The sequence below is a fragment of the Purpureocillium lilacinum genome (genome assembly GCF_023168085.1).
Source record: "Purpureocillium lilacinum CBS 284.36 DNA, scaffold_7, whole genome shotgun sequence".
Lineage (NCBI taxonomy): Eukaryota > Fungi > Ascomycota > Sordariomycetes > Hypocreales > Ophiocordycipitaceae > Purpureocillium > Purpureocillium lilacinum.
In genome coordinates, this window is record NW_027072117.1 from 1,081,816 (window position 1) to 1,094,033 (window position 12,218).

At 61.3% G+C, this 12,218-nt stretch overlaps 3 protein-coding genes across 3 annotated transcripts; 2 read left to right on the plus strand and 1 right to left on the minus strand.

The window, feature by feature from the left end:
* Window positions 1-1,326: 1,326 nt before the first annotated feature.
* Window positions 1,327-4,734, minus strand: PLICBS_009228 (uncharacterized protein; the record flags this gene model as incomplete). The annotated part of the gene is made up of 1 exon (XM_018323751.1): window positions 1,327-4,734. One exon carries the CDS (start codon window positions 4,732-4,734, stop codon window positions 1,327-1,329), a length of 3,408 nt encoding a protein of 1,135 aa, XP_018176930.1.
* Window positions 4,735-7,205: 2,471 nt separating this feature from the next.
* Window positions 7,206-8,793, plus strand: PLICBS_009229 (uncharacterized protein; the record flags this gene model as incomplete). Its single annotated transcript, XM_065601589.1, has 2 exons — window positions 7,206-7,530; window positions 7,568-8,793. 2 exons carry the CDS (start codon window positions 7,206-7,208, stop codon window positions 8,791-8,793), a joined length of 1,551 nt encoding a protein of 516 aa, XP_065457661.1.
* A 1,683-nt stretch (window positions 8,794-10,476) lies between these two features.
* Window positions 10,477-11,872, plus strand: PLICBS_009230 (uncharacterized protein; the record flags this gene model as incomplete). The annotated part of the gene is made up of 3 exons (XM_018323754.2): window positions 10,477-11,107; window positions 11,201-11,600; window positions 11,674-11,872. The coding sequence occupies 3 exons, from the start codon at window positions 10,477-10,479 to the stop codon at window positions 11,870-11,872; spliced, it is 1,230 nt and encodes a 409-aa protein (XP_018176933.1).
* Window positions 11,873-12,218: the final 346 nt, after the last annotated feature.

Consider the following 12,218-nt stretch of genomic DNA (forward strand, 5'->3'; position numbering starts at 1 on the left):
ACTGGCGCAGCACCGCGCCATTTTAAAAGACCACATGCTGGCGTAGTTGTTAGTTAGAGGCTGGCTACACCAGACGGCGCCCGCGCGCGCGTGCCTTGGTCTTGGTTGCTTGCTTGGTTGCTTGCTCTCAAGAAGCCGTCCGCGCGGGCGCCCCGAGACCTTCGCGGTGGAGTCTGTTTAAACACCCCCGTGCACCAGGGTTGCGACGCTGATAGGCCGTGTTCCTTCCTCCCGTCGCTCCTCCTCGCGCCGGGGGGAACCAGTGGATACGGCGTGTTTAGCCACCTATGGCCAGTGACCACCGCCAGGCGCTGAGACGACCCGCCAGCAACCGCCCCAGCACGGCCAACAGTCGATCCTCCTCTGAGTTCTCTGACCGTCTTGCTGGCTTAAGCCCGATGCAGCAGGTGGGCCGCAGCAGCCCGCCGACGAGCCGTCTGTTCTTCTTCTCCACGAGTATTATGCTTGCTCCGCTTGCTCTTCCCCTTGCTTTGGACCCCTCGCGCTCGTCTGGGGAAAGAAATGCGTCCCGTCAAGTCTGTCTTGGGAGCCCTGCATCGTGTCTTGTCTCGGCTTCGAGCAGAGAAGAGAGGCACGATGGCCCGCCGTCGTCTGCACTCTGCATTTCATCACCCTCGGCCAGCCCGGCCAACACGATCGTGACGTGCAGCAGAAGCTCCCGCCGCCAACGAATCCCGGCCTCGTGGCTTGCCTCGGTGTCGTCATTGCACATCCTCGCCAGCCCCCACGCTCTCCCACAGACCGAGCCATGCCCCTTCCAGCACGTCGCCCGGGACCGCGTCCGACGACACTCTTTGCTAAACACTCGGCCTGCTGTGCCCGCCATCCAGCCTGCGTCAACCTGTCACTAGAGCGGGGCGATGCCTCGGTCTCGCACGCGACTCCCTGTCGGAGTGATGCTGATGGCCTGGCCTGGCATGCCTGGGTGGCCTCGGGCCGTCGCCCAACCTCTTTCTTCCGTGCGTCAGCCGACAATCGCTTTTGTATATTATCCTGGGGCCGACGGCCGCCGCTGCCGACCCATGCATACATACGTACAAGTAATATGCCATGTCCCAAAATGCCAATGAAACCGGCCTCTGCGGCGGCCACAAAACGCCATGCTAACTGCCAAGCCTCGGACCAGCCCGAGGCGCTCTCCCTTCCCTCGAAATAGTAGACAATAAGTGAGGATGGTAAGGAACCTCGTAAACGTAGGAGCCGCCCAAGTATTTATCCGTCCGCCCCCCGCCCGTCTCAGGCGCGCTTGCAGCGTCTCGCCAAAAACCTGGCCACTTGACGTCCAAGAAGAGATAGAGGCACACTTCATATACGTCCGCCCTCAACAATCTCTCGCTGTAATATCTCCACCTCGCCCGATTCGCCTGTTCGCCGCCTCTCCATCACCCAGCGCGTCTCTCCGCTGTCCTCCTCCTTGAGATACGACACGCTGTCCGCCGAGCTCTTGTGCCGGTGGTGGCCTCTTCCCGAGACCCTCGACGAAACGCTCGCGGTTCTGCCATCGAGCCCCCGACCCACGTCCATCGAGTTCCTCTCCGAGACAGGCGACAACGGCATCTCGTTCCGCTCCATGCCCATCCCCGGCTCATCCAGATCAAAAGCTGCGGGGGGGTAAGACATGCCGGGCTCGGGGACGGAGATCGGCCGTTCTGTCCCCTGAGGCGCGGGGAAAGGCGATGCAAATGTCGCATTTGCCATGGTGAGCGTCGGGCTCGCCGACCCGCTGGGGGCGTCCGAGTCGCGGCTCAGCGTCGAAAAGGTCGAGCTTTTGCGAATGTGCCCCCCGCTCGGCCCTGGAACTGCACTTGCCGAGTTCGGGCCCCACGGCGAGCTGGGCACGTCTCCGCGGTCAGACCGTGGTGATCCCTCCCTGCTCGACACCAGGCTGGCCTGCGAGCCACCCCACGCCTTTGATCGCAGCCGGAGCAGCGCCGATAACGTCATCTGATCATCGCCGCTGTCCGCCATCATCGCCAACTGCGCGAGACCGGGGCTTTGAACGACAGGAGTGGATGAGCTGAGCGGCGGAAATCCCATGCTCATGAGGGAGTTGCGGTTGGAGTACTCGGACCGCTCTGTTATCGGCGTCAGATTGGGCTCTCTCGATACCATACGGCCGCTCGTGCTGCGATCCAGGCCCCCCATTCCCTTGGGCCCGAAGAACCCGCCGTTTGCATATTCATAGCCTGACGGCTCGGACAGACTCGAGCCCTGCGACCCATGTGACGGGTTAGAAGGTGCTGAGTAGAAGCCGAATTCCTGCCCGTACCAGCCGTCCGAATCGTTCGCCAATGCGCTGGCGTTTGCTTCGGCTATGATACCGTCATCGTCGAGTTCAAAATCGTCCATGTTGACGAAGCCCTGATCATACTCATCGTCGTACATGTCCTCGTGCATCGTGTCGTCTTGGTAGACTTGGCTTGACTCGTCGTCTTCTTGGGGAGGCGATGCGCTGCGTTGAAATTTGCCCGAGGCAGCAGCCTTGTGGGCTGCCGCAGCAAGCTCCGCCTGGTAAGCTGCGACAGGATCCCGTGGTAGTCCGCCGTCCAGGCCGGGCTCTTGCGCCGTTTCGGCGTCTTGTTCATCGTGACATTGTCCCGTCGACTCGGCGGCAGTTGTCATTTCCTTGCGGTCGACGCTCAGAGACGTGTGAGCAGTAGAATGCGATGTGCCCGAATGGGCAGAGAGTCGCGAGGTGATATCGGATTCTCGCTTCGCCGAAGGGCCCTGGGGAGCGGCGCAACGCTGGGACTGGGCCTGCGCAAACGCGCCTGGAACTGGCCTCCCGAACTGGTCTGTATCGTTGTTGTCAAATATCGACTCGTCAAACGGCGCTGCATCATATTCGGGAGTTGCGGCCAGATCCTCGGCGAACTCATTTTCAAGCCCGATCATGCCATCGTCGAAGTACAGCTCGTCCTCTTGAACCGGCTCAAGCGGGCCGGTCGACTCCGGCTCGACGACATCCTGGATACCCAAGCCCGAAGCTTGAGATGCCGGTGCCTGGTCGAGAGGTGGCGAGGGGGCGTGAGGGGACAAAGGGAAGGTAGCGAGGCTTGGGGTATCCTTGGTCATGGCAAATCCAATAGCCCTGCCTTCAGCATCTCTCGGCGTATTCAGCATCCCGTTGCTCTGCGGGCTCCCCAGGGAAGACGTGGGGTTCGAACGTTGAAATACAAAGCCTGCGAAGTTCTCTTGGTCGTTGTCCGGGTCAAAGTCGTCATAGGCTTCTTCCTCATCATCAAAGTCGGCATTGACGCCTGGTATCCTCTCTTCTAGCCCATCGTCATCCATCATGGCGTCGTAATCAAAAGCATCCTCGTCAAAGTCATCAAATCTTGAGTCCCTAGGGTCATCAGCACCGGTTGCCTTCCTCTCCAATTCGCGCTGGCGGTGGCGTTCTTCTAACAGTTTCTCCTGTTTGGCCGCTCCTACCATGTCGAAGCTAAATCGGGACGAGGTACTCTTCATATGGCGGGGAACGGCAGAAATTTCTGAAAGCGAAATGTTTCTGGACCGAGTGGTCCGCTGGGACATTGCAGGCTTTGGCGTTTGCTGTGTATCATGTTCATCCGGCACTGGTGGTGATGTCGAGGAAGCTGACCGTGATGGAGCTTGAATGTTGTCCTTGGGGGGTACTGGTGGCGCGGATTTCCCTTCTGGCGTAGCCAAGTTTTGCTCTACAGAGGGGGCTCGGGTTGGCTGCGAAGACATACTCGACCTGGAAAGCAACTGCGAAGCCGTGCCAGCGGCGGGCTCGGAGCGGGTCGACTCAGAAGCGTTGCTCGTCTGGCGAGGTTGACGAGATTCTAAGGGGCCGCTCTCCTTTCCCTCCGAGGGCTGGCTTCTATTTGCGGACAGGTCAGTCTGCGAGTCGGATCGTACGGCCACGAGGCTCTGGCCAGGGGCATTTTGTTTGCGTCTCGGGGCGCTGAAGTCATGGACGCGGGTGCCCTTAATTCGCGGGTCGTATATGGGCTCTTCCTGACGGCCGGACAAGGGTAGAGGGCGGACGTCGGGAACATTCTGATTGTTCTTCCGGCGCATAAGCAACGTGGACATGGGGTTCTTGAGAAACGGAAGCCCCTTTTTGCCCTTTTGCGGCTCTGGAATGGCCGCCGCCGGAGGCGCAAGCTGGGCGTCACTGTGTAGACGTGCTCCAGCCGGTCGCCGGCCCACGCCGGACGGAGCCGAGTTCTGCAAGTCGAGGGGCGTGCTAAAGGTGGACATGGACTTTGCGTAATACTTGGAGGCGCCGCCGTCTGTAGCCGTAGGCACGGCCATGGGCCGCTGGCGCCGTGCATGATCGTCACCGTGGGACAGATCGATAGAGCCGGACCGGGCGTTTTTATGTGCCTCGACATCTCGGCGATAATTTTGCAAGGCCACGCCGCCGATGAAGCCCGAGTCGCCATTGTACGGGGACCGCAGGGCCTGCTGCGGGCGCGAGTCCGTCGCGGCCGGCGGGTCGGCGCCTCGTCGTCGCTCGGGCTGCAGGTCCGCGTCGGCCGAGGTCACCCGGGTAATCGGGGGCAGCACCGGGGGAAATGCGGAAGAGCTCGAAGAGGGCGGGCGGGCATCGGAGGGCGAGGCCGAGTCGGGTGCCAGCGGAGAGTCATGACTGCTGAGGGGCGAGAGAGACTGCGGCTGGTCAGTCAAGGGCGAGGCTGGATTGGAAGCGCCCCGACGGTGAAAGCGCAGGTGGGAGAGCATGGCTCGCGGGCGGCGCCAGGGCCAGAACGCTCAAGACGACTGCACTGGGGCGCGTATGCAGGCCACAGAAGGCCCGTGAGCGGCAGGAAAGATGAGACGCGGAATTCGACAGCTGAGGAGCCTGGAGGCGATGATGTCAAGCCCCCATTGTCGATGGCGAGCGGGCAAGCGTGAGGGGCAGCGAGCGTCGGGTCACGAGGTTTGCTCTGGGGTCTGTTGGTCGGATGCAACGAGGACGCCAAGCTTGGATGATGCAGGGATTTGCTGGCAGTGATGGAGGGAGCAATGGCCGGTCGCGTCGGGAACGGTTTCTGACAATGGACGTGGGTGGAAATGGAGAGCGCTGGAGATGACTGACAATTGTTGCGGCGACGGGAACGGCAGGTGTTGTTGCGGTTGCCACTCACTGCCCGCAGTGCGGTGCTCACGGCTAGGTACCAGGCAAGCCAGGGCGAGCTCTGGCTGCTGACAGCGGCAAGGGCGATGGGACCTCATGCTTCGTCGAGGCGACTTATTTGTGGGTACCACAGGCGGAGGGGGCCTTGGAGGACCTTGATTGCATTGCTTCCATGATGCGCCGGCTCCGTGGAACCAAGGATCGAGACCAAGGTAAACCTTGAACAAAGCCCACATTATCAGCAACCACGCATCCACGTTGGCCTGGGGTCGCCCTGTTGGAGGCGCTCTTGTCAAGGTTGGTGCCCCGGTGCTCCCCGCAGGGTCCTGGAGGAGTCGAGCAGCCAGTGAGATTCACGCAAGCACCTCGGGCAGTGACTGAGTTCAGGTGTGCCCCATTGACGTGCCGTCCGCTGAAGCCTGGCCCACCGCCTCTCGCTGCCTATCGACAGAGAGGCAGTCCTGCTCGGCAAGGGCTCAGTGTAATAGAGGTAGGACTCTCCGTCAGCCAGGCTCCCTGCACTGGTGCCCTGGTCCAGCCCACGTGGGTGCGCCAGTGGCATCGCGCCGCCGTCGGCCGCTCTCCTCGAACCTTCTTTCTCGCCTGAGGCATGTTAGCATGGGTTGCCTGCCGCTGTTTTATTGACGACTTACGGGTAACAGACGGCCCTTAGCATGGCATTGGCGTGGATTATGCGGTCGCTGGGCTCTTGGGATTAAGCACATCAACAATGGGCTGCAAGCCCGCCGCTGTGGAGAGGCACGCGCCTGATGAACCACCGACCCCTTGCCACCCCACATCGACCTCGAGAAAAAGGTCGCGCCGTCGTCGTCGATGCGGTCTGAAGCGATGCAGCACGCAGGCCTTTTGACACTGCCTGCACTCAGGCTGAATGAGGGACGCAACGAGACAAATCGGTGAAACAACAGGGACGCGCAATGGGAGCGGACCCGGCACATGCGTCAAAGCCGAGTCGGGGCATAAAAGCATCAGCCGCGGGCCAGGCATCGCGAAATGACTGGCTGGCGCATCCGCCTTGGATCCGGCTTGGCATCTCATGGTCCTCGCGACTCAGCCCCGGGCCTGCGATGCACAATCTTATGAGCGCGGCGGCGGCGCCCTGGACTCTGTCGCCGGTAGGGCACTAACACGCCGTTAGGTTCGTCTAGCGGGCGCTAGTCAGTCGACAACGATGCCCGAGTCGCGTGCCCCCTTGCCTGAAGGAGGCCGTTCTGGGGGGGAACAGCGTCAGCGTGTGGGCATCTCGTCAAGTCTGGTTGAGGCGAGCATGAAAAGCAACAAAGCCTTGGCCTGCAGCGCTCGCGTCTGCGCTGCATTTGCCCGAGTGCAGTCGTCCACTTGAGGGCAATGGAATGCCCGTAGGTACGAAGGTGCCCGCCCGTGCCCAGCAGGGGCCCGCCAGTCTGTCCAAGCGTCATGGACGGGCGTTAGTGAACCTACTGAGAACCTACTGTCCAACGTCGATGCCGCTGTCCGTTGGATGTTGGCCACCGTTACTCGGCACCGCAGCGGCCCCGGGGCCGGCAACGCGCGTCCCGTCTGCACCTCATCCACCCTGTGCCCGCCTTATAGGGTACTTTTAACAGCACCCGGCCTTGGCCTTGGCCCGCTGTAACGTGCATATTGCTCTTGTTTTGCGCCTGCAGGCATTTCGTATCTCAAGCCGCCCCCCACCTCCCGGTTTGCTGGCTTGCGCAACCCTCACGCCATGCGACACAGGGGCCGCCCGCTCAGCCAAATACGCCGACCGCCCAAGCCTCCTCCGTCGATGGCTTCGTGTCCTTTGCTTCCTCACCCTCCTCTCTCCTGAGCAGACTCCTCCTCCACCCCCCCTCTGCCAGAAGCCCCCTTCCTCATCAGGCACTCCGACGAAACCTCGAGCGCACGCACCTTGTCCGTGTCGGCTCCGAGCGACCGCCCGTCGAAGCCGGCGCCGCCGAACCGCCGACTTCCACCCGTCCCTGGCCGTTCACGTCACCGCCGTGCTGCTCAATGCCGCCTCTTGGACGCCTAAACCCTACGTAAACTCTCTCCCGCTTCGTCCGACACCGCCATGGCCGTCTTTCCGTGGTCGGACCGGCCACCGGCGGATCACCAGCTTCCACACGACCGCCCGGCCTCGTCGCTGAGACATCGCCTCGCCGCCATCCTCGTCTTCTTTACCCATCGCATATGGCGAGGCGGTCCGCGGCTGATCCTGCAACTAGCGGCCTGCGTCCTCATCGTGCCGCTGCTCCTGCACTTGCTGCCCACGCGCTTGACGGGAGGGTACCGTCTGTCCTGGTCAACCAGCCCGCCGCGTGATACGGGCGCTCTGCGCATCGTCGTCTTTGGCTCCCAGGATGTTACAGGCAGCTCCTCGAGTTATGCAGGGTCAGGTAAGACCTGGACTGAGCAACTATGCTCAGAGGTAAGACCTTGCGCGCCCAATGACTCGTGGCAACACCTCGACAAGGCTGACCATCTTCAAGCTGGATTGTTCCTCGTATCAGTCTTTTGTCCCCGATGGCAACTCCAAGCCGGCCCTCACGTCCAACGGGCTGTACGGCAACGAGCTCCACGCACTTCAGGAACAAATCAAGACGACCGACTTCCTCTCCGCGCCTGCCAAGGATTACGAGTTTCTCCTGAAACAGTACCCCGTTCCCATGGACTCTCCGGACCTCGAGGCGCAGGTCAAGCAGTTCCTTGCCCTGCCTCCTCCCGAAAACGCCCCGAGAAATACGCTCTGGGTCTTCACTTTTGGCACATGGGATGTTTGGAACCTGGCTGCCTTCCCTCGCGTGTCGGCCGAACACCTCGTCGATGCCCTCGTCTCACATTTGTTCGCGCAGATCGAACTTCTTTACTTGAAGGCGCTGAATCCCACCTCAGTCGCCTTCTCCGACTTTTGGGCCAACGCGACCGAGAGCGATGTCGACCGACTGGCGGACCCAAAGACGGCGAGCAAGGTTGACCGACGCGAATTAGAGAGTTTCCGAATCATCATTCCGCACCTGGCCGACATGACCATTGCGCCTGGTTGGCAGCAGCGGCCTGTGCCCTCGTACCCCCACTCAAAGGCTGAGCAGATGCGCAACGCCGATTTTTTGACCAGGCATTGGAATTCCCAGGTTAAGAATGCGCTGGAATCGTGGAACGCCAAGGGGCGGCGCCGACCCGACGGTATCGAGGAAGAAAACGTCAAGGAGGTCACGGAGTTCCCAAAGGCAAAGTCTTTGCTTGGATTCCTACCGTCGAAATTCCAGCCGGAAAAGGATCCGGGGCGGGAAACTGCATCGGAAGATGGCGTCGTGTACGCACCGTACCCGCGGCGCGCCGGGTTGCAGCTCAACCTGGCGGCACACATCCTCGATGCCATGACGGATGAAGAGTTGCGACGATCCGGACTGAAGGACAGCAAGGGTCGAGGCACCCTTTCGGCCAACGATTCGCTGTATTTCGTCGACACCTGGACGCCTTGCACGGCCAAACCCGCGGTCGGAGTCATCGCCGTGGATGCTGGGGCTGACGGCGCGGTGTGCGAAAAGCCAGACGATCACCTGTACTATGACGGCTTCACTCTTGGCCAGCGAGCCATCCGAGAGTTGGCAGGGTTGGCGGCCGACAAGATTTCTCATGAGTTGTTTGCTTCCTTGTAGAGCGGCCGTCAAAGAGCGTGTCGCGTCAGACAGGCAAGCTGAGAGACGGGTTTGTTTGCATACTGTGCCCTTTGTTATATGATACATGGCACACACGGGCGGGCGTACGGTGTTACGGTGTTGGGTAGCCTCGTCGAGGGAGGCCTGGCTCCTAGATGGTTACTGGGCAAAAGCTCTGCGAGGCATTGGATACCATGCGGGAATACCATACTTTTCATGCCGGGGAGCAATACAGCCGAGCATATCTATAAGAAAACAAACCCGCATTGTCATACGCTCGTGGGCAGTTTTGTAGCCGCGAGCAGCGCGTAGGCAGATGATGTGCCGGGCCCTTTGACTGGCCATACTCCCGCGAATGTGAGATGCGGCACTTCCGTCGCTCGTACGATCACATACCACGGCAGCCGCAACGAGATGACGATTGCGGCGCAAGTCGGGGCAACAAGATTAAGGTTACGGCGCGGGACGGGGTTCGGACGAGGTACGCCCCGCCCCCACACTGTCGGAGCTGTGCGCCCGGTATTTACAGCACCGCCCAACGGACCGGCAACCGGCAGCCATCCAGCCAGCCAAAGACATTGGCGAGGGAAGGGATGGCATGGGACGGGCGCGTTGCGCTTAGCACCAGACCCGATGGCGGGTGCGATGCACCGCTGCGCTCTCGCCTCGTTCCTGGGCCGCCAGACAGAAGCGGCTGAAGATTGGAAGGGTACCACCACCACCACCACCACCACCACCATGACGAACCGACCAGCCTTGCACCTGGGGGGTCCCAGGCGATGACGTCCCGGGGCGTTGGTTGCTGCAGGTGATCAGCCCCATCTGCGCGGCGCACGGGTCGCGCATCGCCGCAGACCCGCCCGGCATCGCAAGGCCAAGCTGAGCGGCGACAGGGAAGACAGGAACGGTCGCCACCGGGAAAAGCCATCAACTCATCGCGAAAGCAGGGCACCTGGCAATATTCATGGCGCCGCAGCCTGGGCGACAGAGGGGGAGGCATCCGACCAACCCTCCGCAGGCAGCCATCACCAGCTGCACTCAGGGTGCAGCTCGCCCTCACCGAATGTGGCGTCTCACTGGCGCCTCGTCCCAACGCGACGACGACACCCATTCGCAAAGTCTTTTTCCAGCGTACTGTACGCAGCCTGGGGGTGTTCCTCGCCGTCAGCTGGCCCCCTTGTAACATCTGGTCAAGCGTGGGTGTTTGGCGCCCGCCCCTTCGTGATCGTCGTCATGCAGTCACAGTCACGCGTCACCAGCGCACTCACCCTCCCGCCGGGGGGGGGGCTGCCTTGCCTCACATCTCCTCCTTCAGCTCGCTTCCTAGCTCCAAAACACACAGCCCACGCTCACCCCGTTCGCCTTGCCGTTCGCCGCTTTCTTCTACTTCACGAGCCCCCGGACATCAGGCACGCAAGACAAGAGGCGCAACATCCCCTCCTCCCACACCCCATTGTCCCTGGTGACTTGCTCGCTGCCTCAAACGCAACCCCCCCGGGCGCCGAATACGCAGGCACGAGCCGCTTCCGCGAGAGTCACAGCCTTGAGCATCTGATCCAGACGCGAGCCTGAACGAGGCGTCGGCGGCGACTGTTGCGTGCGCGCGCAATACGGAACACAGGTGGTTTATTATACCCTATATTCCATCCCGGCGGCCCAGAGGCGCGCCCCCCTTCTGTCACCATGACAGTAAACGACTTCAATCCATCATCCTTTGCGGGCGCGATGCAGCTGCGCACGAGAAAGGAGAAAAAGTTCGACGAGGTCGAGTCCAACCTCCCCGACCCGCGCAAACCCAAGCTCGAGACGACGCAGCTCCTCAGCGTGCGCGGGTGGCTCGACCGGCTGGGCAGCCTCAACCCGTTCGGCAGGGCAGTGACCAACGACGACCTGGTATGGCTGCTGGACAACACGGCCTTCAAGACCGGGGGCGGGGCGTGGCAGGCCGAGTTCGTGGCGGCCGTGTTTGAGCGCGAGCCGCGCGGCAAGGTCGTCGACATGGTGACGGGAATCGTGCGAGCCGTTGGGCTGGCCGACGACGCGGCGGAGCGAAAGACGGTCGAGGAGCGCATCGTACCGTTCCTGTGGGACATCCGGCCGCTGCGCACCGTCGCCGTGACGCAGCACCACCGCCGCGGCGAGCTCAAGCTGGGACCGACAAACGTCAACGGCCTGTCGTCCAACGTGCTGGCGGTGCCGAGCGGCAGCAGGGGCTCGCTCGTCAAGTCGTCGACCAAGGTCGGCGGCGGGGAGGGGGCCATTGTCGACATGCAGACGTACTATGCGGGGCCTGACGGCTGGGGAATCATCTCAGGTGCGTATATAAACCCCATGGTGATGATGATGCTCTCTTGGGTATCATTCACCACAGCGGTCAACTTCTGCTAATCACAAACCCCTCCAACAGACATCGATGACACTATCAAAATCACAAAGACGAGCGACCCCGTGGGCATCCTGCGCGAGACCTTCGTCGAGGAGCCCTCGCCCATCCCCGGCATGCCCGAGCTCTACGCCAAGGCCAAGTCCTTGCTGCCCAAGGACACGGCGTGGTTCTACCTGTCGGCGTCGCCGTACAACCTCTACCCCTTCCTCAAGCAGTTCCGCAAGCAGTTCTACCCGCCCGGCACGCTCATCCTGCGCGACTCGAGCTGGAAGACGGTCGCCGGCCTGCTGTCGGCGCTGACGCTCAACACCGAGGAGTACAAGGTTGACCGGATGAACAAGATCAACTCGTGGCTGCCCGAGCGCAAGATGATTGTCATTGGCGACTCGACCCAGTCGGATCCCGAGGCGTACGGTGAGGTGTAAGTTGCACGGCCCACCGCCAAACCCTTGATTTACCCCTTTTCATCCCAGCGTCCTGACTTTAACCCGCAGCTATCGGACGAAACCGGGCTGGATCAAGCTCATCCTCATCCGCAAAGCCACAGACGTCGCGTCCTTTGGCATCGACGAGAAGAACGAGCCCGAGCGCTTCGAAAAGGCCTTCAAGGACATACCGCGCGAGGCCTGGCACGTCTTCGAGGACCCCAGCGAATGCCTCCAAATCATCAAGGACACGCTCAAGCACAAATGAATGTAAGCAGCTGGGAAGGAAAGGAGGAGATTCTGTCAAATTGTATGGAAGTTTCTTGATTGCGTTGAAACGGCGCCGGCGATTCTGGGCAGGAACGAACTTACGACGACGCGGCGTTTGGGCGGCTGGTCTGATTTCCCGACGTTCTGTCGTTATGGCCCTTTGGTTGTCATAGAATTCGCAAGCGACCATCTTACCGTCTCATACTTTCCAACATATCTGGATTCATGTACCGACAATTGCGGCCCTGAACAGACATAACAATTGCCACGATTGCGGACGTGACTGTACGAGAGACGACTGCGAACAGATCTCAACCACGCGCAGCCAAGCTTGCCAACAAATC